This window comes from Loxodonta africana, chromosome 7 (genome assembly GCF_030014295.1).
Source record: "Loxodonta africana isolate mLoxAfr1 chromosome 7, mLoxAfr1.hap2, whole genome shotgun sequence".
NCBI classification, from domain to species: Eukaryota; Metazoa; Chordata; class Mammalia; order Proboscidea; family Elephantidae; genus Loxodonta; species Loxodonta africana.
This window is the reverse complement of record NC_087348.1, coordinates 82338768-82363651: the sequence shown is the minus strand read 5'-3', so window position 1 is coordinate 82363651 and position 24884 is coordinate 82338768. Positions and strand designations below refer to the sequence as shown.

General features: G+C 38.4%; 2 protein-coding genes across 2 annotated transcripts; one reads left to right on the top strand and one right to left on the bottom strand.

Annotated features, from left to right (window-relative positions):
- Positions 1–7015: 7015 nt before the first annotated feature.
- On the top strand, positions 7016–7969 carry LOC100661580 (olfactory receptor 51Q1-like). Its single transcript, XM_003421508.2, has one exon. It carries the CDS (start codon positions 7016–7018, stop codon positions 7967–7969), a length of 954 nt encoding a protein of 317 aa, XP_003421556.2.
- An 8925-nt stretch (positions 7970–16894) lies between these two features.
- LOC100661864 (olfactory receptor 51I2-like) lies at positions 16895–18802 on the bottom strand. Its single transcript, XM_003421509.3, has one exon. It carries the CDS (start codon positions 18408–18410, stop codon positions 17466–17468), a length of 945 nt encoding a protein of 314 aa, XP_003421557.2. The 5' UTR covers positions 18411–18802; the 3' UTR covers positions 16895–17465.
- Positions 18803–24884: the final 6082 nt, after the last annotated feature.

Below are 24884 nucleotides of genomic sequence, written 5' to 3'. Positions count from 1 at the left end.
TGCTTTTGCTGTGTCCCAAAGGTTCTGATAGGAAGTGTTTTCACTCTCATCGGATTCTATGAATTTCTTTTTTCCATCCTTAATGTCTTCTATAATCCAGTCTTTTTTGAGCAGGATATTGTTCAGTTTTCAAGTGTTTGATTTTTTTCCCTGCTTTTCCTGTTATTGATTTCCACTTTTATGGCCTTATGGTCAGAGAAGATGCTTTGTAATATTCCAATGTTTTGGATTCTGCTAAAGCTTGCTTTATGACCTAATATGTGATCTATTCTAGTAAATGTTCCATGTGCACTAGGAAAGAAAGTATACTTAGTTGCTGTTAGGTGGAGTGTTCTGTATATGTCTATGAGGTCAAGTTGGTTGACTGTGGCATTTAGATCTTCCATGTCTTTGTTGAGCTTCTTTCTGGATGTCCTGTCCTTCAACCAAAGTGGTGTTTTGAAGTCTCCTACTGTTATTGTGGAGCCGTCTATCTCACTTTTCAGCTCTAATAGAGTTTGTTTTATGTTTCTTGCAGCCCTGTCATTAGGTGCATCAAAATTTAATATAGTTATGTCTTCTTGGTGTATTGCCCCTTTAATCATTATATAGTGTCCTTCCTTATCCTTTACGTTGGATTTAACTTTAAAGTCTATTTTGTCAGAAATTAATACTGCCATTCCTGCTCTTTTTAGATTGTTGTTTGCTTGATATAGATCTTTTCCATCCTTTGAGTTTAGGTATTTTTGTGTCTCTAAGTCTAAGGTGTGTCTCTTGTAGGCAGCATATAGACAGATCGTGTTTTTTAATCCACTCTGCCACTCTAGGTCTCTTTATTGGTGTATTTAGTCCATTTATATTCAGCTTAATTATGGATAGGTATGAGTTTTTTTTTTTTAATGCATTTAGTGCTACCATTTTGATGTCTTTTTTGTGTGTTTTTGACAGTTTCTTTTTCCCACTTAATTTTATATGCGGAGTAGACAATCTTTATATATTGTTCTTTCCTCATATTCATTATTGTTGATTTTGTTTCTGCTGAGTCTCTATTTTTTTCTTGCATTTTATTTTGATGAGTAGAGTAGTATGTCTCCTTTGTGGTTATCTTTTTATTTACCCCTATTTTTCTAAATTTAAATCTAATTTTCTTTCTTCATGTCGCCATTTCTTCCTCTCCATATGGGAGGTCTATGTTCACATTTCTTAGTCCCTCTTTATTGTTTTAATGTCGTCTTCCTTTACGTAATACCATTGCTGTTACCCTGTTTTCAGCTTTTTTCTTTGAAACTTGCTTCATTTTTTTTTTTTTTTTTTTTTTTTGATTTCCCTGTCTGGTTTGACTTCTAATTGCCCTGCCCAGTCTCCTAGTCTTGGGTTGATACTTGATGTTATTGGTTTTCTAACCAAAGAACTCCTTTTAGTATTTCTTTTTTTTGGGGGGGGGGAGTAAATTTTTTTTTTTAATAATTTTTATTTTGCTTTAAGTGAAAGTTTACAAATCAAGTCAGTCTCTCACACAAAAACCCATATACACCTTGCTACACACTCTCTATTACTCCCCACAATGAGACAGCCTGCACACTCCCTCCACTGTCTCTTTCCGTGTCCTTTTTATCAGCTTCTAACCCCCTCTACCCTCTCATCTCCCCTCCAGGCAGTAGATGCTAACTTACTCTCAAGTGTCCACCAGATCCTAGAAGCTCACTCCTCACTAACATCCCTCTCCAACCCATTGTCCAGTCCAATCCATGTCTGAAGAATTGGCTTCAGGAATGGTTCCTGTCCTGTGCCGACAGAAGGTCTTGGGGCCATGACTACCGGGGTCCGTCCAGTCTCAGTCAGACCATTAAGCCTGGTCTTATGAGGATTTGGGGTCTGCATCCCACTGCTCTCCTGCTCCCTCAGGGGTTCTCTGTTGTGTTCCCTGTCAGGGCAGTCATTGGTTGTAGCCGGGCACCATCTAGTTCTTCTGGTCTCAGGATGATGTAGTCGCTGGTTCATGTGGCCCTTTCTGTCTCTTGGGCTAATAATCACCTTATGTCCTTGGTGTTCTTCATTCTCCTTTGATCCAGGTGCGTTGAGACCAGTTGATGCCCTTTAGTATTTCTTGTAGTTTTGGTTTGGTTTTTACAAATTCCCTAAACTTCTGTTTAGCTGGAAATCTCCTTTTACTCATTTCACCTGCATATTTAAGAGACAGTTTTGCTGGACATAGGATTCTTGGCTGGCAATTTTTTTTTCCTTCAATTTCTTTAAATAAGTCATCCCATTACCTTCTTGCATGCATGGTTTCTGCCTAGTAGTCCAAGCTCATTCTTATTGGCTCTCCTTTGTAAATGACTTTTTGTTTACCCTTAGCTGCTCTTAAAATTCTCTCTTTATCTTTGGTTTTGGCTAGTTTGATTATAGTATGTCTTGGTGACTTTCTTTTAACAGCTACCTTATTTGGAGTTTGATGAGCATCTTGCATAGCTATCCTCATCTTTCACAAAATTAGGGAAGGTTCCTGCCAACAAATCTTCAGTAATTCTGTCTGTATTTTCTGTTATCCCTCCCTGTTCTGGTACTCCAACCCCTCGTAGGTTATTTCTCTTGATAGAGTCCCACATCATTCTTGAGGTTTCTTCATTTTTCTGAATTCTTTTACCGGATTTTTCTTCAAATATATTAGTGCCAGTTGATTTCTCTTCAATTTCAGAAATTCTGGCTTCTACTTGCTCAGTTCTCCTCCTCTGACTTTCTATTGAGTTGTCTACTTCTGTAATTTTTCTGTTAATCTTCTGAATTTCTGGTTGCTGTCTGTCTATGGATTTTTCCAGCTTATTAAATTTTTAGTATGTTCCTGAATATTCTTTTTAATTATTTCAATTGCTTTATCCGTGTATTCCTTGGCTTGTTCTGCATATTGCCTCATTTCCTTCCTGATGTCTTGAAGGGTTCTGTATGTTAATCTTTCGTATGCTGCCTTTGGTAATTCCAGGGATGCACTTTCATTTAGAAGATCCCTTGATTCTTTGTGTTGAGAGCCTATTGAGGTGATCATGGTCTGGTTTCTTTATGTGACTTGATATTGACTGTTGTCTCTGAGCCATCTATATGTTATTGTATTAGGTTATGCTTGCTTAATGTGTTGTAGCTTCTTGCTTTGTTTTATTTTGATATTCCCAGATGGGTTGCTTGAGTGAGCTATCTTGATTATTTTTGCCTTTGGAGCCCTGACATCTATTCCGCCATCTTGTCTCTGCCTCTCTCCCAATATATTCTTAAAGCTGCAACAATCTTAGGGAAAAAAAAAAAAAACTTTCAGACAAGCATGTTAATACTCTATAAAATAACCTTTCAGTGGCTTATGTCGCACTTAGAATAAAACTGAAAAGATCTTCACAGGGCTGATAAAACTTCTGTGATTTGTACTGACCTTCTCTGCAGCTACACTTACATCCCTCTTCTCGCTTTCTGTCTGAACTACTTACTCCATTCCCCAGAGCACCAAACTAAGTTTCAGTGCACAGCTTAAGGCATGCTGTCTCATGCCTCTGTAATGATTTTTTGCCCTTCTTTATCCACCACAGTCCTCACCTAATTACCCTTGTCTCATCCTTTAAGTTTGAGCCCATGATTTGGTTTCTTAATGCAACTTTGTTTTATCCACCGCACTAGGAAAAATTTCTTAGTCAAACCTTCTCAGTATAGCCTCCTATTCCTCTTTTTTTTTTTTTTTTTTTTAACACTCAGCCCTCTTTTTCTATGACAGCCTTGGATGTATACTAATAAACATGGTTGAAAATTTTAGCAGTCTCAGTAACTGTTCTAATTTCTTATTTTTCCAACCCACCTGCTAGAAATGAGGGTTGGGGGGGGCCTTGATTATTAACCCAAAAGTTGGTCATTTGAACTCACCCAGTAGCAGTGGGAAAAAAGGCCTAGTGCTCTGCTTCCATAAAGATTACAGCCAAGAAAATCCTATGGAACAGTTCTACTCAGGTAACACAGGGGCTTGCCATGAGTTGGAATTGATTTTGTGGCAATGATTTACTGTATTTTTGTAACATTGATAAGCCTAGTTGGTACTATCACCAACACTTTGGTGTTTCTAGATGTTGATCCACCACTCATAGGTGAATCTTGGTGTTCTCTTGTTAAACATAAACAATTTTAGAACTTCAGTATCAGACAAGGCCAATATTCGGCCATGATGTATAAGAACAAAAGCACCACTTCATAATCGTCTTTGAACACAGACAAGATGTGAACACTGTCCTAGCCACAAATTACGAAACATCCCCCTCTCTCATGTAATACCAGTGACTCCTGCTTCTTTACCAATTGCAGCTTTAACCTCTTTTTACACTGCCCTCCTTATGGATAACGTTTATTCAGATAGCCAGTGATAAAATTCCCCACTTCCGGACAACATCTTCACATTCTGAAACCTTCCCCCGAATCACCTAAAACATACCCAAATCCTGTATAACCGCTCTTACTGCGATGCCCAGTTGTTCCCCCATGGTGTGCATACAACTCAGTGCAACAATAAACTCAACTTCCTCACTGAAGGTGTGTTCCTGGTCTTTTTTAGCCTGTTAAAATAGATACTCTGATTTTCACTCTTGCTAAGGATGTTCAATTTCTTCTCCATTTATCATGATGTTATTTATGGATCCAGTTGTCGAGATTTTCATTTTTTTCACTTTGAAGTGTAATTTACACTGAAGCTTGTAGTCTCTGACCTTCATCCATAAGTGCCTCAATATGTCTTCATTTTCAGCAAGCAAGGTTGTGACATCTGCCTTTCCCAGGTTTTTAATGAGTCTTCCTCCAAACCTGATACTGCATTCTTCTTCATATAGCCCAGCTTCTTGGATTATTTGTTCCACAAACAGATTGAATGATTGAGGTGAAAGATACAACTCTACTGCACACCTTGGCTAATTTTGAACCATTCCGTACTTCTTGCTCTGTTCAGAGGAATGTCTCTCAATCCAGGTATAGGTTCTTTATGAGCACAATTAAATGTTCTGGGATTCCCATTATTTGTAATGTTATCCGTAGTTTGTGGTGAACCATATAGTCAAATGCTTTTAGGAAGTTAAAAAAAAAAAAAAAGTTATACCATTTAATTTTCCATAGTTAGAGCCTTGGAGGAGATTGACCCTTGCATTATGCTCATTTATGGTTGTATTTTTTTCTTTTGTATTGAACTTTGTCCTATATTTCCCATTAAACTTTAGTGGTCTTCATATCGATAAATGTTGATACATTTAATTTTTTATATTTAAGATATGAATCCCCTCTATGGCATCTTTTAATAAATGTTTTTGTAAGGTTCTTTTAAATTTCATCATTTTTCTATTATAGGGAAAAACTTAATTATCCTGTATTCATATACACCTTTACACTGTGCAATGTTGACTATTGCATCTAAACGTAGAGATCCCTGCCAATGAAAGATTTAAATGCTTATTTTTGTTGTTGTTGTTGTTGTTACTTCTTGACAACTAAAGTTTTAAACCATTTGGAATTTAACAAAAGCTCTTACTGACTGGTCTGACTTACTGGCTTACCAGTGGGACCCCAGGTCTCAAGATGACTCTTCAAGTAATCCTGAAGGACCTGCTACAACTCTCCACCCCCCACTTTAGAAAGCTTCAAAAATTGTATAACATACCTACCCCTGAGCCTAGAAGAGAAAACAGAGGCCAAAAATAGAGAGGAGGGCACTGGACATCAGAAACCACAGGTAAGATTTTTTTGTGAAAGATCAAGGAATAAAGGAAGGAATAATGACTGTTGTTAATGGGTGAAAATAATTAATACAGGTAACACACTTAGAAAGCTGCCTAAACATATAAAGCACCTAATAAACATAACTGCCCTTACCTGAGCTATTGGAAGAGCCTTCTGACTGGTCCCTCTCTTTCTACTCTCACTCGTCTCCTAGGAACCCTGCTCTTTGATCCATTATTTTTGGATATTGTAGGCATACAATGCATGGTATCACATGACATTAACCAATGAGAATAAAAAGACAGTCTAGAAATAAAGAGTAACTTTGAGGAATAATGAACTTACTGTATGATAAAAGGGAGAGGCAATAGTGAAAGTGATGGCAATGAATTGAAACAGGTAAAAATGTTGCTATAAAAGTCAAAGGAGGATTCGGAAGGAGATATTGGATATAAAGAACTCAAAAAGAATGAAGACTTAATATTAACCATTACTTTTAGTTGTTGTTGTTGTCGTTAGATGCTATTGAGTTGGTTCTGACTCATAGTGACCCTGTGCACAACAGAACGAAACGTTGCCTTGTCCTGCACCTTCCTCACAACTGTTGCTATGCTTCAGCCCAATGTTGGCTCTGCTTTGAAGAGGCAGCTCTTCTGCAATCATATTTTGAGTGCCTTCCAACCTGAAGGGCTCATATTTCAACACGTTATCACGCAATTTTCTGGTATTCTTCATAAGGTTTTCACTGGCTAATTCTTTTCAGAAATAGACCCACGGGTCCTTCTGTATATTGTATCTTAGTCTGGAATCTCAGCTGAAAGCAGTCTATCATGGTTGACCCTGCTGGTATTCAAATACCGGTGGCATTGCTTCCGGCATCACAGCAACACACAAGCCTCCACGTAAGACAAACTGACAGACGCATGGGGGTATTTCAGTTAGGAGTTCATTTTAAGCCTTTGTTAAAAGAGTATTGATAGTGTGATTTGGTTAAAAGGCGGATTTCAGGTTGCTAAGAACTTAATGAGAGTAGGACAGCAGAAACAGAAAAAATTAAAAGTTTTTTGTGAATCCATCTGTATTGAGCCTTGAAGGGGAGAACAGTTATGTGAAAGCAACCTCTGATAAGATAAGCTGAAGAAGGGCAGCAATGATGTTCTTGAATTTTCCTTAGTCATCCCCAAAACCCTGAACCTTTATTTGGAAGAATTTAGATCAAATGGGCTAAAGATAGAGTTATGAAATAAGAAGAGTATTTCTAATGTTTCTTTGAGCAAAGACCCTGAATCTGGAGCTTCCTTCATTGGTCATGTCCCAGATAACTAACACTACTCAAGACCACTTCTACTTCATCCTCACGAGCATTCCTGGATTTGAGGCCTCTCACATCTGGATCTCCATTCCCTTCTGCTGCTTCTACACCATCTCCATCATGGGAAACACAACCATCCTCACTGTCATCTGCACAGAGCCATCTCTCCACCAGCCCATGTACCTATTTCTCTCCATGCTGGCCCTGACTGACCTGGGTCTCACCCTCACCACCCTGCCCACAGCCATGCAGCTCCTCTGGTTCAATGCCCGGGAAATCAGCTTTGAAGCCTGCTTTGCACAGATATTTTTCATTCATACGTTCTCCTTCATGGAATCCTCTGTTTTGCTGGCCATGTCCTTTGACCGCTATGTGGCCATCTGTCGCCCCCTCCATTACACCTCCATCCTCACCAACAAAGTCATTGGCACAATTGGGTTAGCCATCCTTTGCCGCTGTGTTCTGGCTGTTCTTCCCTCCCTTTTCCTACTCAAGCGCCTGCCCTTCTGCCACTCTCACCTTCTCTCTCACTCCTACTGCCTCCACCAGGATATGATTCGGCTGGTCTGTGCTGATATCCCGGTCAACAGCTGGTACGGATTTGCCCTGGTGTTGCTCATTATTGTGATGGACCCATTGCTCATTTTGCTTTCTTATGCAATGATTCTAAAAAGTGTCCTGGGTGTTGCCTCTATGGTTGAGAGATTCTATGCTTTCAATAACTGTCTGTCCCACATTCTGGCTGTTTTCGTCCTCTATGTCCCCATGGTTGGAGTATCTATGACTCACCGCTTTGCGAAGCATAACTCTCCAATGGTCCATGTTATCATGGCCAATGTCTACCTACTGGCACCTCCTGTGATGAACCCCGTCATTTACAGTGTTAAAACCAAGCAGATCCGCCGGGCAATTATCCACTTCCTTTCCCAAAGAAATATGCACCAGAGATGAGGGAATTAAATTTTTTTTAATCACCCAGGAGTAAGAGTTGTAGACTTAGGGAAAGAGTATAGTTTAAGAATTGGACAATGAAGACTATAAAATAAGCAGAATATTTTTTTTTGCATACTGTTTTGACAATTTTGAAGTTTCACTCTATTTATTCAAGACATCACTTTCCCAAATTAAAATATAATTATATATTCACATAAACTCATGCATTTATGGGAACAATTTTACCTTATGTAACAAAGAAAAACACAGTAAGAAATATTGAAGCTCAAAATTATTCGATTTTTAGTGAGAAAATAAACCCAAGACTTTCATAAAATAAAATATTATTCTACCAGTACATTTCATACTGAGATAACATCATGGAAAAAAAACAGATTCAAATAGTTTTTTAAAATGCTAAACTAGACTAATTTTTCTAAAGGTTCACCCTTACTAGGAATACTAAGTGAACTTGAATACTTATGTAATTCTTCCATATTTATTTACAAAATATCAAAATGTTTTAATGCTGTTTATAAGCCTTAATAAGAGCATTTTATTTGTGCATTTTTATGATTTTTAACCTGATATGTATTTTTATTTCTCCTATCTTAGACTTTTTAGTGCTTATTAGTCCCTATAAGCAAAATAGAATAAGAAGTTCTTTAATATGAGAATTTTTTAATTTTAATTTGTGTCTTATTTGGTTGAAGGCAAAGCTTGTCAACTTGTTTTTTAAACAATATTTGATATTCATCCAGTTAAAAAAAAAAGTCTGAAACACTTGGGCCAGAGAGAACTGCAGAGGGAGGCATTTAGAGCTGGGAAGACGTTCCTCAATTTCATTATCTCCTATTTTCTGAGGCATTTACCCAGTTAGAGCTCAAGGTCAACAAATCAAACCAAACCCGTTGCCACGGAATGATTCTGACTCACAGTGATCATTTTTTTTTTTTTTTTTTTGCCACACAAAGATTTTTCTCCCAATCTTTCCTTGGTTCTCTTATGTACATATGAAAATTCTACTTTTTAAAGAGAAAAAGTCATTTACTTAGGCCACTTGGGATTTCTTTTTAATGATCAAGTCAGGTCATGAAGCTCAGACCAAACCAAAACAGCATTTACAATTCCCTGTTTTCCTTCCAATTCTACTTCTGATCCTAGATTTAAAGCATCAATTCAGGTTAAATCACACAACTTTTGAAAGAGTCAGGATGGTCCGCTTAGATGAGTAAAGATCTTTTGCTCTCAAAACCATGTAGAATCTGTTTCATTATTCAAATTTTTGCACACATTTCCTCCCCTTTGATGGCAGATCTGTTTGATTTGAAAATGTGGCATAGGCAACAAATTCCTATGATCAATTAGTCTTCAGGTGTGACCTCCCTCTCCTTCAAAATATACAGCCACCTTTATAATAAGGGCCATGATTACAAACAGACCAATAATACCTTTGCTGTGTCTAAGTGGAGAAGGAGTACTTGTTTTTTGTTTTGTTCTGTTCCTTATGAAGATATATGGAAAACTGGCAGCATCATTCTACAACTTTGACATAAGAAAAAAGCAAATTCTAGACCTGGATATATACATCAGCAACTCTTACAGAGGAAAAGATATCTCTATACCTAAGTGTATCCATGAGAATGCATAATTGCATATAAGCAAAAACAAGGGAAACCTTTAATGAGATGGACTGACATAATTGCAGTGATAATGGATTCAAACCCACCAACGATCATGATGACAGCACAGGACTGGTCAATGTTTCCTTCTGTTATGTATAAAGTTCCATGAGTCAGAGCTGACTTGGCAACAACATATATAGATGTATAGATAGAGATAGATATAGATACAGATGATACAGATATAAATTATGTATGTGTGGTTTCTGTGTGCATACATAGATTCAACTTCTTAAGAAATATGGCAGACTGCTATATGATGTTTGTTATTTCTCTGCCATTTATGCTGAAAATTTTGTGACTTGAAATTCATAGAATTTATTAAACAAAGCAATACAACTTTCAAGCTCATTATTCTATTTCCCTACCATTTTTTATTAGCTTCCATTATTTCACATATAGCCTAGGGATGTCCAATAGAAATAAGCTACATAGGTACTTCTGGGGTCTTAAAAGCTGTGAGCAGCCATCTAAGATACCTCTACTGGTCCCACCCCATCTGGAGCAAGAGAGAATGAAGAAAACCAAAGACACAAGGGAAAGGTAAGTTAGAAAAACTATTGGGCCACAGTTACCATAGTCTCCACCAGACTGAGCCCAGTACAATTAGGTGGTGCCTGGCTACCACCTCTAATGGCTCTGACAGGATCACAATAAAGGGTCCTGGGCAGAGCCGGAGAAAAATGTAGACCAAAATTCTAAGTAAAAAAAAAAAAATGACCAGACTTACTGGTCTGACAGAGACTGGAGAAACTCCAAGAGTAAACTCCCCGACACCCTTTTAACTCAGTACTGAAGTCACTCCTGAGGTTCACCCTTCAGCCAAAGGTTAGATAGGCCCATAAAACAAACAATAATACACATAGCTCCACCACATATAAAAGACTAAACAGGCTCACCAGCCCAGGTACAAGGATGAGAAGGCAGGAGGGGGCAGGAAAGCTGAACAAATGGAAATGCAGAATTCAATGTCGAGAAAGGAAGAGTGTTGACAAGTCAGGGGGCTGGCAACCAATGTCCCAAAACAACATGGCTATTAATTGTTTAATGAGAAACTAATTTGCTCTGTAAACCTTCACCTAAAGCACAGTTTTAAAAAAAAAAAAGGTATAAGGTACACATGTAGGTTACAATTTTCTAGTAGCAGGAAAAGGGAAAATTTTTAAAATACATTTTAATTAAGCCAATATATCTAAAAAGTTATTTCAATATATAATCAGTGTAAAAGTACATTAGTGAGATATTTTACATCTTTTCTTCATTCTACATGTTCTAAATTTGGTGTGTATTTTATATCTACAGCATATCTCAATTTTAACTACCCACATCAAGTGCTCAGTAGCCATGTGTGGCTAGTGACTACCATATTGTGTGGCATAGCTTTAATCTTACAGGGCTGCAAAACATCTGTGATCTCGTCATTTGGTGATTGTTACTCAAAAACACAGTCCCTGAGACAGTGAAAAGATGGCCAGAAAGTTTACTAGATAAAATCTTAATGCATTTTTTTTTAAAGCATGAAGCTATCATTTTGGATTTTTCTAAGTCTGGCATTCTTAAACAACTGTGAAAAAAGATAAATTCTATTCATAATAATCTGAAACTCTCTCTGAGAATTGCTGCTAAGCAATCATGTCCCCAGAGATGATGATTTCTATGGTAAAAGAAGTGACAATAAAAATAGCCCTGCTAAAAATGAGATTTGATCATACATGCAAGGTTTATTCATGTACGTTCATGCTTTAGAGTTGTGGCTTATATGGTATAACCATCTGCTGACAATATTCAAGACCTAGAGGGAAATTCCCTGCCCCAGGGAATTACTAAAACATCCATTCCTAAGCCTTTAGATCTATTCGTCATACTGGGTCCAAAAATCAAATAATTATATATCTATCCTCCAGTCGATCCTGACTTATAGGAACCCTACAGGACAGACTAGAACTTCCCCATAGGGTCTCCAATGGTGTATTCTTTCCGGAAGCAGTCCACCTCATCTTTCTCCTACAGAGTGGCTGGTGGGTTCCAACCACTGACATTTCGGTTAGAAGCCAAGCTCTGAACCATTGCACCACCGGAGTTTCTTATATCTACCCGACTAAAAGCTAAATAGTGCCTGACATTGAGTTAATACACAAAAAATATGAATTTAATAAAGAAAGGAAGTAGGAAACCACTACCTTCAATGAAAGACACACATCCATTCATAACTTTCTGAGTACCGATCTGAAAAATCATCTTCCCGTGCATTGAATGGTGAGATTTGACATGGATTTGTTCAGGACAGTCACTTTGGCCTCACAGAAACTGTCAAATTACTACTTTTCAATCACTACATATAGCCCTGGAGAAAAGGGAAACATTACACAAAATGCCTGAGCACTTTTTATAGTTTTAAGGGAATGAACTATTAGATATTCTATTTCCATATACTCTCTTTGCTTAAAATGCTTTGCCTGCGAATATATCTGGTTTACTGGATTTCTGATACACCTTTTTTCCGTCCTTTTCACACTCTCATTTCTCTCACTTTACCCCCCAAAAAAGAAAATACATAGTTTATCAAAGCCACCTTGAATCATCCCAAGATACACAGATTTTGACATAGATTTTGACGAAGCTAATGATATCGATAGCTGGGGAACAAAAGTCAAATGGTAAAGTCAAATGGCTTTAGTTCATTACTTTCAACAGAAGTAAAGACGGAACAAGTAGAATTAAGGTTTATTGTTGTTGTTGTTGTTAGGTGCCGTCGAGTCGGTTCTGACTCATAGAGACACTATGCACAACAGAAAGAAACACTGCCCGGTCCTGCGCCATCCTTAAAATCATTGTTATGCTTGAGCTCATTGTTGCAGCCACTGTGTCAATCCACCTTGTCCAGGGTCTTCCTCTTTTCCGCTGACCCTGTACTCTGCCAAGCATGATGTCCTTCTCCAGAGACTGATCCCTCCTGACAACATGCCCAAAGTATGTAAGACGCAGTCTTGACATCCTTGCTTCTAAGGAGCATTCTGGTTGTACTTCTTCCAAGACAGATTTGTTCGTTCTTTTAGCAGTCCATGGTATATTCAATATTCTTCGCCAACACCACAATTCAAAGGCATCAATTCTTCTTTGGTCTTCCTTATTCATTGTCCAGGTTTATTAGGTCATTAAAAACAATTTTTAAATAATATATCATCATTTGGTTTTTGTTAATTCCAAAAGCATTGAAAAAAATAGTACCAGGCCACGGTAAAACTGCCCCAATACCATCTTCTTATTTGAGTGAACAAACTTCTCAGTGTTTACATTTACAAAAAGAAGAGAAGGTAAATACGAACAGAAATGATACTGACACACAGTCCCTTCTTTCAGAAAGTATTCTATTCAGATAGGAAAACTGTTGTTGCTGTTAGGTGTGGTCGAGTCCATTCCAACTCATAGTGATCCTATGTACAACAGAACAAAACACTGCTCCATCTTGCACCATCCTCACAATCGCTGTTGGTCCTGACCATTGTTGCAGCCGCTGTCAATCCAACTAGTTGATGGTCTTCTCCTTTTTGCTGACCCTTTACTTTACCAAGCATAATGTCTTTCGCCAGGGAGTGGTCCTTCCAGATAACATGCCCAAAGTATGTGAGATGTGGCCTCGCCATTCTTGCTTCTAAGGAGCATTCTGGTTGTACTTCTTCCAAGACAGATTTTTTTTTGTTCTTTTGGCAACCCATGGTATGTTCAATATTCTTGGCCAACACAACAATTCAAAGGCATCAATTCTTCTTTTATCTTCCTTATTCATTATTCAGCTTTTGCATGCATATGGGGTGATTGAAAACACCATAGCTTAGGTCAGGCTCACTTTAGTCTTCAAAGTGACGCCTTTACTTTTCAACACTTTAAAGAGGTCTTTTGCAGCAGGTTTGCACAATAAAATGTGTCTTCTGATTTCTTGACTGTTGCTTCCAAGGGTGTTAGTTGTGGATCCAAGTAAAATGAAATCTTTGACAACTTCAGTCTTTTCATTTATCATGATGATGCTTATTGATCCAGTTGTGAGGATTTTTTTTTATGTTGAGGTGTAATCCATATGGAAAGCTGTGGTCTTTGATCTTCATCAGTAAGTACTTCAAGTCATCTTCACTTTGAAGAAGCAAAGTGTGTCATCTGCATAACACAGGTAGTTAATGCATCTTCCTCCAATCTTGATGCCCTGTTTTTCTTCATAGAGTCCAACTTCTTGAATTATTTGCTCAGCATGTAGATTGAATAGGTATGATGAAGGGATGGACACTTTTCCTGACTTTAAAACCTGCAGTACCCCCTTGTTCTGTTCGGACAACTGCCTCTTGGTCTGTGTAGAGGTTCCTTAGGAGCACAATTAAGTGTTCTGAAATTTCCATTCTTTGCTGTGTTATCCATGATTTGTTATGATTCACACAGTCAAAGGCCTTAGTATAGTCAATAAAACAAGGGTCTACATCTTTCTGATATTCTCTGCTTTCGGCCGGGATCTATCTGACATCAGCAATAACATCCCTGGCTTCACATCCTCTTCTGAACCCAGCTTGAATTTTGGGTAATTCCCTGTTGATATACTGCTACAGCTGCTTTTGAATGATCTTCAGAAAAATTTTGCTTGTGTGTGATATTAATGATACTGTTTGATAATTTCCGCATTCTGTTGGATCACCTTTCTTGGGAATAGGCATAAATATGAATCTCTTCCAGTCAGTTGGCCAGGTAGCTGTCTTCCAAATTTCTTCGAATAGACTTGAGGGCCTTGTTTTTCACCAGTGACTTCAGCGCAGCTTGGACTTCTTCCTTCAGTACCATCAGTTCCCTATCATACGCTACCTTCTGAAATCTTTTTGGGATAGTGACTATGTGTATTCTTTACATCTTCATTTGATGCTTCCTGTGTTGTTTAATAATTCCCCATAGAATCCTTCACTACTGCTACTTGAGACTTGAGTTATTTCTTCAGTTCTTTCAGCTTAAGAAATGCTGAGCATGTTTTTCATTTTTGGTTTTCTATTTCATTCTCTTTCCACATGTCATTATAATACTTTACTTTGTCTTCTTGAGCTGCACTTTGAAATACTCTGTTCAGGCCTTTTACTTAGTCATTTCTTTCTTTTCTTTAAGTACTGGATGTTCAAGAGCAAGTTTCAAAGTCTCTTCTGACATCCATTTTGGTCTTTTCTTTCTTTCTTTCTTGTCTTTTTAATGATCTTTTGCATTCTTCATGTATGATGTCCTTAATATCATTCCACAACTCATCTGGTCTTTGGCCATTAGTGTTCAAAGCATCAAATCTGTTCTTGAGATGGTCTCTAAATTCAGGTGGGATATATTCAACGTTGTACTTTGGCTCTTGGGGATTTGTTCTAATTTTCTTTCAGTTTTAACTTGAACTTGCCTATGAACAATTGGTGGTCTATTCTGCAGCTGGCACCTGGCCTTTTCTGACTGATGATATTCAGCTTTTCTATCATCTCTTTCCACGTATGTGGTTGATTTGATTCCTACATATCGTGTATTCCATCCAGTGAGGTCCATGTGTATAGTAGCCATTTACGTTGGTGAAAAAAAGAATTTGCAATCAAAAAGCCATTGGTCTTGCAAAATTCTATCATGAGATCTCCAGCATCATTTCTATCACCAAGGCCATGTTTTCCAACTATGGATCCTTCCTCTTTGTTTCCAGCTTTCATATCCCAATCACCAGTAATTATCAATGTGTTCTGATTGCATGTTTGATCAATTCCCAACTGCAAAAGTTGGTAAAAATCTTCAATTTCTTCAACTTTGACCTTAGTGGCTGGTGCCTAAATTTGAATACGAGTCACATTCACTGGTCTTCCTTGTAGGTGCATGGATATTGTCTTATCATTGACAGCATTGCACTTCAGGATAGATCTTGAAATGTTCTTTTTGATGATGAATGCGACACCATTTCTCTACAAGTTGTCATTTCTGGCATAGTAGACCATATGATAGTCCAATTCAAAATGGCCAATACCAGTCCATTTCAGCTCACTAATGCCTAGGATATCGATGTTTATGCTATCCATTTCATTTTTGACAATTTCCAGTTTTCCTAGATTCATACTTCAGACATTCCACATTCTAAATATTAATGGATGTTTCAGCTGTTTCTTCTCATTTTGAGTCATGCTACATCAGCATATGAGGGCCTCGAAAGCTTGACTCCATCCATGCCATTAAGGTCAACTCTATTTTGAAGAGGCAATTGTTCCCCAGTCATCTTTTGAATGCCTTTCAACCTAGGGGGCTCATCTTCCAGCACTATATCAGACAATATTCCAGTGCTATTCATAAGGTTTTCGCTGGCTAATTCTTTTCAGAAGTAGAGCTCTAGGTCCTTCCTGGTCTATCAGTCTGGAAGCTCAATGAAACCTGTCTACCATGGTTGATCCTGCTGGTATTTGAATACTGGTGATATAGCTTCCAGCATCATAGAAACACAAAAGCCCCCACAGTATGACAAACTGACAGACAAGTGGGGAAAATAGGAAACTATATGTAAGTAAAAAATGCGCATAATAATACACAGACATTATGGTATAAGTCTACATGAAATACAGTAGAGACATAAAATTAGAAAAAAAAAATCTATTCTACTACCACTGGAGGTGGAGTGAGCAAGTAGGGAGAAAGCAGGTACTAAAGGAAGTGCTAGAAATCTGACCTACAGTAAATAATCCAAAAGGTGAATCATTCCCTGGCCCACGATATCTGTTCAATAAACATTTTTAATGAATTTAGATTTTCATGAATGATGTATGGTTAGCAGGTGTATACGCATGGATAAGAAATTCTAAGTAGAAGCTATAAAAACAAAGAAACAGATGCATAAAGAAATCAGGAAACTATACATTGTTCAATAATGTTGGAGCAAGTTATTTGGAGATAGGGAAGATGGTTAGAGCCACTGGGTGGCACAAAACATTAACACGCTATACTGCTAAAAAAAAAAAAAGTTTGGTGGTTTGTGTCCACTCTGAGGCATCTCAGAAGAAAGCCCTGGCAATTTAAATCCAAAAAATTAGCCATTGAAAACCCTATGGAATACAGTTCTACTCGTACACACACGGTGTTGCCATGAGTCGGAGTCTACGCAAACACAACTGATACTGGAAAGGAGGATGATTAAGGGCAATAAGACACGAAAGACAGACAATTGCAGTGGTGGAATCATCAAGAGACATTTTATCAAATTTTATTTGACTGAAAGATCACTTAATGCAACTTGTATGCAATTACATTTATCTCATTTTAAAGACCAGGTAAATGACATACGTTACATGAAACAAATCTTGCTGAACATAATTATTATATATATATGTTCATATATATGCAATTTTAACTAATAATCCTTTGACGCAATCATTGGGAAAATAATTTTTTCCCATTAATACAGTGTTTCTATACTAATAAGTAATTTTCTATGTGATGATTTACTTTAAACAAGATAAGTGAAATATATCATGGCAAAAATGAGGGACAGATTATCAGAAGGTTTATTTTTTAATTAAAAAAGAGGGAAACAAAGTCCCCCCCCCCCGATCATGAACCATTTAACCCTTCTGAAATCTGTTGGCTTGGGACTTAACTACTGCAAGACTGTCACCATACATCTGGTGACAGGAATCCTAATAAACCCCCCCCCCAAAAAAAAACCCAGTGCCCTCGAGGAATCCTAATAGTGGGTCAATATTCAAAATTAAGTTTAAAAATCCTTGTCAAAGCAGATCTTGGAAATTCAAATGTGAGTAGTAAGTATCCATTGGCTCATGGCCTTTCAACATGTCCCCTTCTGCTCAAAACTTGGTTCCCAATAGTGTTTTGTGAAGTCTTATGCGAATCTCTTTGGTTTTGATGGAATATATGACAGGGTTGAGCATTGGAGGCACGAAGAGGTAGATCAGAGACAAGAGTGTGTGCACATACTTTGGTGCATGCCTCCCATAGCGAGCAGCAATGGATACACCAATCATTGGCACGTAAAATGTGAGCACAGCACAAATGTGTGACACACATGTGTTGAGTGTCTTTAACCTCTCCTCCCGGGAGGCAATGGCCAGCACAGAACTTAGTATGAGAACATAGGAGAGGAGAATGAATGCAGAGTCCAGGCCAAAATTAGAGATGGCAATGAACAAACCAAAGATATTGTTGATGGTGATGTCACCACAGGGCAGGTGGATCAAGTCTGGGTGCAAACAGTAGGCATGGGAGAGTACATTGGCCTTGCAGAAGAGCAGCCTCTTCAAAAGGAAAGGTAGTGGGAAAACCATGCAGAAACTGCGGATGATAACAGACATGCCCATGCGCAACACTTGGGCATCAGTGAGCACTGTGGCATACCGCAGTGGGTTACAGATGGCCACATAGCGGTCAAAGCTCATGGCCAGTAGGATCCCAGACTCCGTGAAGGAGAAGAAGTGGATAAAGAACATTTGAGCCATACAAGAATCAAAGCTAATCTCCTTTAAGTGGAAGCAAAATGTGGCCAGCACAGTGGGCAGTGTGGAAAAGGACACACCTAGGTCATTGACTGATAGCAGGGACAGGAAATAGTACATAGGCTGATGCAAGCTCTGTTCCTCCTTGATAATGAAGAGAATAAGGGCATTGCCCACAATGGACACAGTGTAGAGCACACCAAGCAGCAGAAACAGCCAGTGTTGGGAGGTCTCCAGCCCTGGGAGCCCCGTCAGTGTGAAAGGAGGCAACCCTGAGCTGTTGTGGAGGTTATCTTCCATGATGGGACTCCTGCTTAGATTCTAGGACCACTATCCTGTAAAGAAGACAAATATAAAATATAAAATATCTTCCACGGCCTCTGCCTAATATCTTAAGACCATATTATGTCATTCAGTTTCTCACTTTATAAAAATAAATCAATTTTATTCTGTAAGTCACTCATTCTTGCCCTTTACTAACACCAAGATTTCTGGAATCATGTAAGTTTTCTCAACTTATTCAGCTGGCTAGACAGGTCACTTTGCCTTCCTTTATGACTGTGTCTATTTTTATCATACTCTTCCTCACCTTCAAAGGTATGAAACTCTTTTTAATCAATCCATAGGTATTACTTGGTTTAATACTTAAGATAAAATTCTCCTGATCACTACTTCCTCAGCTAGGATGTAACCTCTCCACATACTCCAAACAGTTATTCACTGAACAGTGAATTTTTCCTTCATTTACTTTCTCAGGCTACTGAGAATTCACTACCTTATTGTGACTCCCCAGCTTTGTTATTTCTCAGTAGTCTCTCAATTTTTCCAACTTTTCATCCAGAAAGATATCCCTTCAAAAACAGAGAGGTAATTTTTCAGACATTAAGACACACTATTGTTGTTGTGTGCCATCAATTTGCATTCACTTCCAAATTCCATCCACCTTTTCATTTTTCTGGATTCCTTGGGTGATGCAAATGGTTAACTCACTCAACTGCTAATCTAAAGGCTCAAGTCCACCCTGAGGTGCCACAAAGAAAGGTCTGGCGATCAACTTCCGAACACTTAGCCATTGAAAATCCCGTAGAGCACAGTTCTACTCTAACATACATGAGATCACCATGAGTGGGAGCTGACTGCAAAACAGCTGTTTTGTTTTTGTCTTTTCATTCCTCTGTCCATTTAGCTCATGGCAACAAACTGCTACCCAAAAAACTTAATTTGCTGCTAATTCACTTCCTAATAACTTTTTTCAGAAAAAAATATACCTACTCCTCACTTGTCAGCACAGTTAAGTTCCAAAGACTAGGTTATTAATGGAAAAAATCGACATTATACAGAAATGGAGAATGACCACAACAGATCACAAAATAGAAGACGACTAAGTCATTACATAGCTGTCAAATTACATCATTACAAAACTGCCAAATTACATTATTACATAACTGCCCAATTACATCTTTATATAATAATTTCCAGACCACTGAGAATCATGAGATACCTAATGTGGTCAGAGCAAGGTCTTGAACAGAAAAGGGGCTCTCTAAGTCACTAATCCTTTCTAGGTTGGTTCCATTTGCTGTTAACTTTCCTAATGAGGCTTTGAACGCCCAAAGAGGAGAGTCATAAAAATTCTTAGGACCAAGGACTTTGCAAATGTAAATACTAGAGCCAGCTCTATACCTTCATGTTTAGCATTTCATCAGTCTTTGCTCCTCCATCTCCACTCAGGACTCCCCTATCCCTCCTTCCCAGAATGAATTTTTTTTCTCCATTCCAAATTCTTAGGACTCCTTTATTTCTCTACCCATAAGCTTTTACTTCACTGTCTGTTTCCCTATATAAGCAGTGTTCAGATACCTCTGATTTGGACTCTTTTAGCATTAAGTAGGGCCTTCCAAGTAGCTTCTAAATAACCAGGGTCTTTTTTTTTTTTTTTTTTTTAATATACCCTCTCATCGTCTCATTGCAAATGATTCTGAGAAAACGTTGGAAGTGCTTTCTTACACCAAGGCATCTATTGTAAAGTGTAACCTGACAAGGTACCTCTTTGGAGAAAGTAATTCTTAAGCAGAAAGTATAATAGGATTTCAGAGAGGAAGAGCAACTGATAGGTAATATAGCCTGGGAGTGAAAGAAGGTGAGAGCATGCAAGTAGAGGGAAAAATCAACTCAGACTAAGGTCAGTCTTTCCCCCTTAGGATTGTCATATGACAGCATTCAGGATTTAGAACCTAAAGACAGAGTACATTAGAGCCTGACATACCAGCTTACCTACCTGAGACAGCCTTATTCAGGGAAAGTTCAGAGGGAGGGAGATAAGCCCTGGGGCACTGTACATCCTGCCCATAGCCAAAAGTTACCTTGGTCAGCTTCCTAGCCTGGGCAATATAAGGCTATCTTCAAGAAATCCCTTGAGCTTATTTAACCTCATGTGCTCATGGACTGCTGGGAATACAGAGATGCTCCAAGCTTCTGAGCCTGGGCATATCCTCACTCCCAGGAGTATCAAAGTAGCAGGGATGGTCAGAACCAGAAGAGACCTGGGAGAATGTTGTATTTTACAGAAGAGGTAACTAAAGCCTAGAAAGGGAAAGGGACATCTCAAACTTCCAGTGGTCATTAGTGGCAGAATGACATTTAAATCTAGGTCTTCTAACTCAGTGCCCTGGCTTTTCCATTTTGTTACCATATCAATAGCCACACACACAAAAAAAATGCTGAATCTCCTGAAGAGTGATCAGACCCCATAAAATTAATTTTAGCATTCAAATTTATTAGAACATGTAAAATTCCAACTTGAGTCATATATGAACAAGGCCCTAACATGATAAGTAAAGAAGTAGCACTGGTATATTGTGGATATTCATAAAGCTAGGGTAATTATAGGTCAGATTACAGAACACACTTGTCTTGATTAAAAAGGTGTTGAGGACACAGCAGTGTGCTGCCTTCTCCACAGGTGTTTATTGAACACCCACTTGAGAGACAATATAGACAGATAATAGGGTTTAGCTGATAAAACTTGGAGCCAGATGGACCTTAGTTTGAATCCAGGTGTCACTACATGCCTTGGAGAAGTTTCTAACTGATATAGAGCTTCATTTTTTCCCTGAAAAATAAGTAATGGTCATCCTTACATCATAGGAAAATTGAGGCAATTAAATGAAATAAGGCATGGAAAGTGTGTAGCCTACAGGCCACCACATAGCACTTAATGGATGTTAGTGGTTATGTTTAACTCTTAAACATTGGATCCTGAGAGTTAAACAATTGGGAATGGATATAGATCAAAACATAACAGCACCAATGGTAATAAATTGTTGGAATAGATGGAACAGCTCATTTCGCCTGCAAAATCCTAGCAGCTACAGTGATTGGTAACTGGAGACTAACACTTGAACCAAATGAGAAAGGAAGTGAAAGAAGTCTGTTTTAGAAAAAGTCTCTCTGATATGGAAAGTTTGCCTGTGACTAAGCAGGATGAAAAAGTAGTGGGTTTTCAGCAATACCACTCAGAGGTAAGTCAGATCAAAGGATTGAGTATGTCACCTAATACACTCCTTGATCTTCTTCTCAAGGTCACATTAATCCTCACAGAAAAAGATCAGGAAATTACTGAGTTTGATTAATCAACATGGATTGATCAGCAATTTGACCCATTATTTCTGTGTCATAAGCTTTTCTTTTTAAGTTCTTCCATCAGAAAAAATAAATAAAGTAATAAGCTTTTCATTTAAGACTAAGTCATAATCCCTACCTTCAAAGTGTATGATATAAGGTTTATGTTAACACGAGTAACTATAAATAGAGGCATTCATTCAATGTTAGACACTATTTTAGTCATGACAGTGTACAGATGAATAAGTATATGAATCCATAGACTAATTTGGGAGGCCCCTAATGCAGTGAGTATGGTGATACAAGAAGATTCTGGGGGAAAACAAAGCAGGGGAATTTGCAAAATCCAGGACAGTCAGAGATTTCCTGGAGTATGCGATATTTCTCCTGACTGTCAAAGAAATGATCAGAAATATTCTCCCAAAGATGTCCATGCCCAAAAGCTGGATGTAACTAAGATTATGGGCCTTAGAATAGAGATTTGTTTGTTTGTTTTTAAACCCAGATGTACCCAATCTAATCACAGGAGCATTTAAAGGCACAGAACTTACTCAAGCTGGAGCCAGAGAAATGTGAGGACAGAGAAGTCAGAGTGCTTAAAGCCTGAGAGGCACTCGGCCCCCCACTGCTGGAGGATGTCAAATGAAAAGCATCAGAAGTAATGTGGGCAGCCTTAGAAAGCAAAGACCTGTCCCTGACTAATAGCCTGCAAGGAAATAGAAACCACAAAGAGCTGAATTCAACCAACAACCTGAATACTCTTGGAAGCTGATTCTTCCTCAGAGGCTTCCGTAAGGGATGCCTCACTGCTGACACCTTGATTTCAGCGTTGAGAGATTTTAATGGAGCACCTAGTCAAGCCCACCTTAATTTCTGACCTGCATAAATAGTGAGATAATAGATTTGTGTTATTTGAAGCTGATGAATTTGTGGTAATCCCTTGTAGCAGCAGTAAGAAATAATACAATGAATGCCAGGTGGAAGAGAGAGGATAGGCAAAGAAAAAAGGACTGCTTCCGGGAAAAATGAAAACATAAGTACAGTTAAAAAGGCTTGAAAAAGAATGCTGGAGGAGGCGAATGTGGGTAAAACAAGGGAGATGGATAGCTACAGTTTTAAGAGTGAGTTGGAAGTTCGTGAGAAATTAATCTATAAAAGTAATCTGGGCAGATTATGCATAGTCTCATTTGTGGGGCCAAATAATTTGGAGAAGAAAGATTTACACAAATGTTATAAATAGGGAAAGAAGATAAGCAAAGGCTTAGTGATGAAGACTTGAGAATTCGTGTGTAATCCACATTGACATTTTTCGGAAGTAGGAAGTAAGATTATCAGCTGGGAATCAGATGTTGGAGTAATGAGAGCTTTGAAAGAGAGACAATATGAAATAAGAAACATGCAAGCATCTGTGACCATTGTTGAGTTTCCATTACTATTTGGGCTGATTAATATTGACCTGGTTTATTATTCCGTCAAAGTCTATCTATCTTCTGGATCACATTACTATTCTATTAAATGCTTTTCATTTTCCTTGGCAACCTCCCCTGGAACCCTCTGTTCTCTTGCTTCAATCTGGATCAGTTTCTTCCCCAAAGTATTGTACAGCTGTCATCAAGGCCATTGACATAACTACAGTCCTGGGTTGGACCCTCTTTCCAGGATCACATGTCCTCCATTGTTTCATCATCTACGTTTGTTTGTTGAAGTTCTTTTTTCCATCACACTTTATTGAAGGAAGATATTTTTATTAGGATACAATGTTTTTCATTTTGATGCAACATTGCTTTCCTCTCCTTTTCCTCAACTGTTTGTATAGAAGCTTTTAAATGGTATACACTGTACTAGGCACTCTCAAGGGTGCATAGTTTACTTTGGAATACTAATCTATAAAAAGATACTAGATGACTGTTATGATCCTCTTCTAAACTGATATTTTCCATCTTGGGATAGAAATACAATCACATTGTTATCAAGGGACAAATCATGGGCTTTTTCTCAGTTATAAGACAGACCCTACGAAGCAGGGAAGGACAGTGTGCTTGAATCACTAATTCAGATCTGATCCTGATGTTTCCATACCCATTCTTGGATTTGCTAGAAGTAGAAGAATAAGAGGGAGTCCCTTAAGACATGTCTGTGAGGGTCCAAGTTAGAACCCTTCCTGATATTAAGTTGAATGTGTGGCACTGTGGCACGGTGCGAGGTGTGTTGTGTGAAACCTGAGGGAGAGAGGCACAGACAGAGTTGGAGGACCTGAATTGAGGCTTCACAACTGTGTAGATCTGTACCAAGAAGTTCAAGAGACCAAACAACCCCACATCAGACCCAGATTCCAACCAGTAGTGCTGCCTACACCTTCTACTCCTCAAAGCTTTTGGAGTTTCTCCATATACCACCACCAACTTGGGAAATGCTTTATCCTTTTGTTCCACAGAGTAAATGTCTCAGCATTTGTCTTCAGAAGTTCAAACAAAAACACAGACTGTATGACCCTCGGACCTGCTTCCAAAACTATTCCAGGTCAGAGCAAAAGGTGGATAGCCCTAGCTTTGCCTAAAAAGAAAGCTGAAATTTATGGTACAGCTCTAGAAGAATGAGCAATGAAACCTAAGACTGCCTTAAGAGTGGACATGAATCACAGGAAGAGGCTGAAGAAGCCAATGACCTCAGCGCATACATAGCTGTTGGACTTGATATCCAGAGTCTGTGATGGTGAGACTACAGCTGTTATCACAGAGGGGTTCTAGACTCACAGTCATCATCAATGAACTAGGGAAAAGTCTGAGTTACATCTCCAGATTGGCGAATTATAGATCTAGACAGAGCCGTAAACTCTGTTTGCTGGGCTGAAGACAACTGTCAAGAGCAAATGTTTGCTGAGCCTCATCTAGACTGAGCTGATTTTTGAGGCCAAAGGAAGGATTCTGAGACTCTTTGCTTATAGAACGTGACATGGAAAATATTAGCTTAAATGTTGCTAGTCAGCTTTTCACAATACCTAAATTGAACCAAATGATTGTTACAAAATTCTTTAGGTTTCAAGAAGCAAACAAAGGTACTGCCATTGAAAGCATCATTTTTACTTATTATTATGGCAATAACTTCATTATAAGTCATGTTTGTGACAGAGCCAAAATTATTAAACAGCAACAT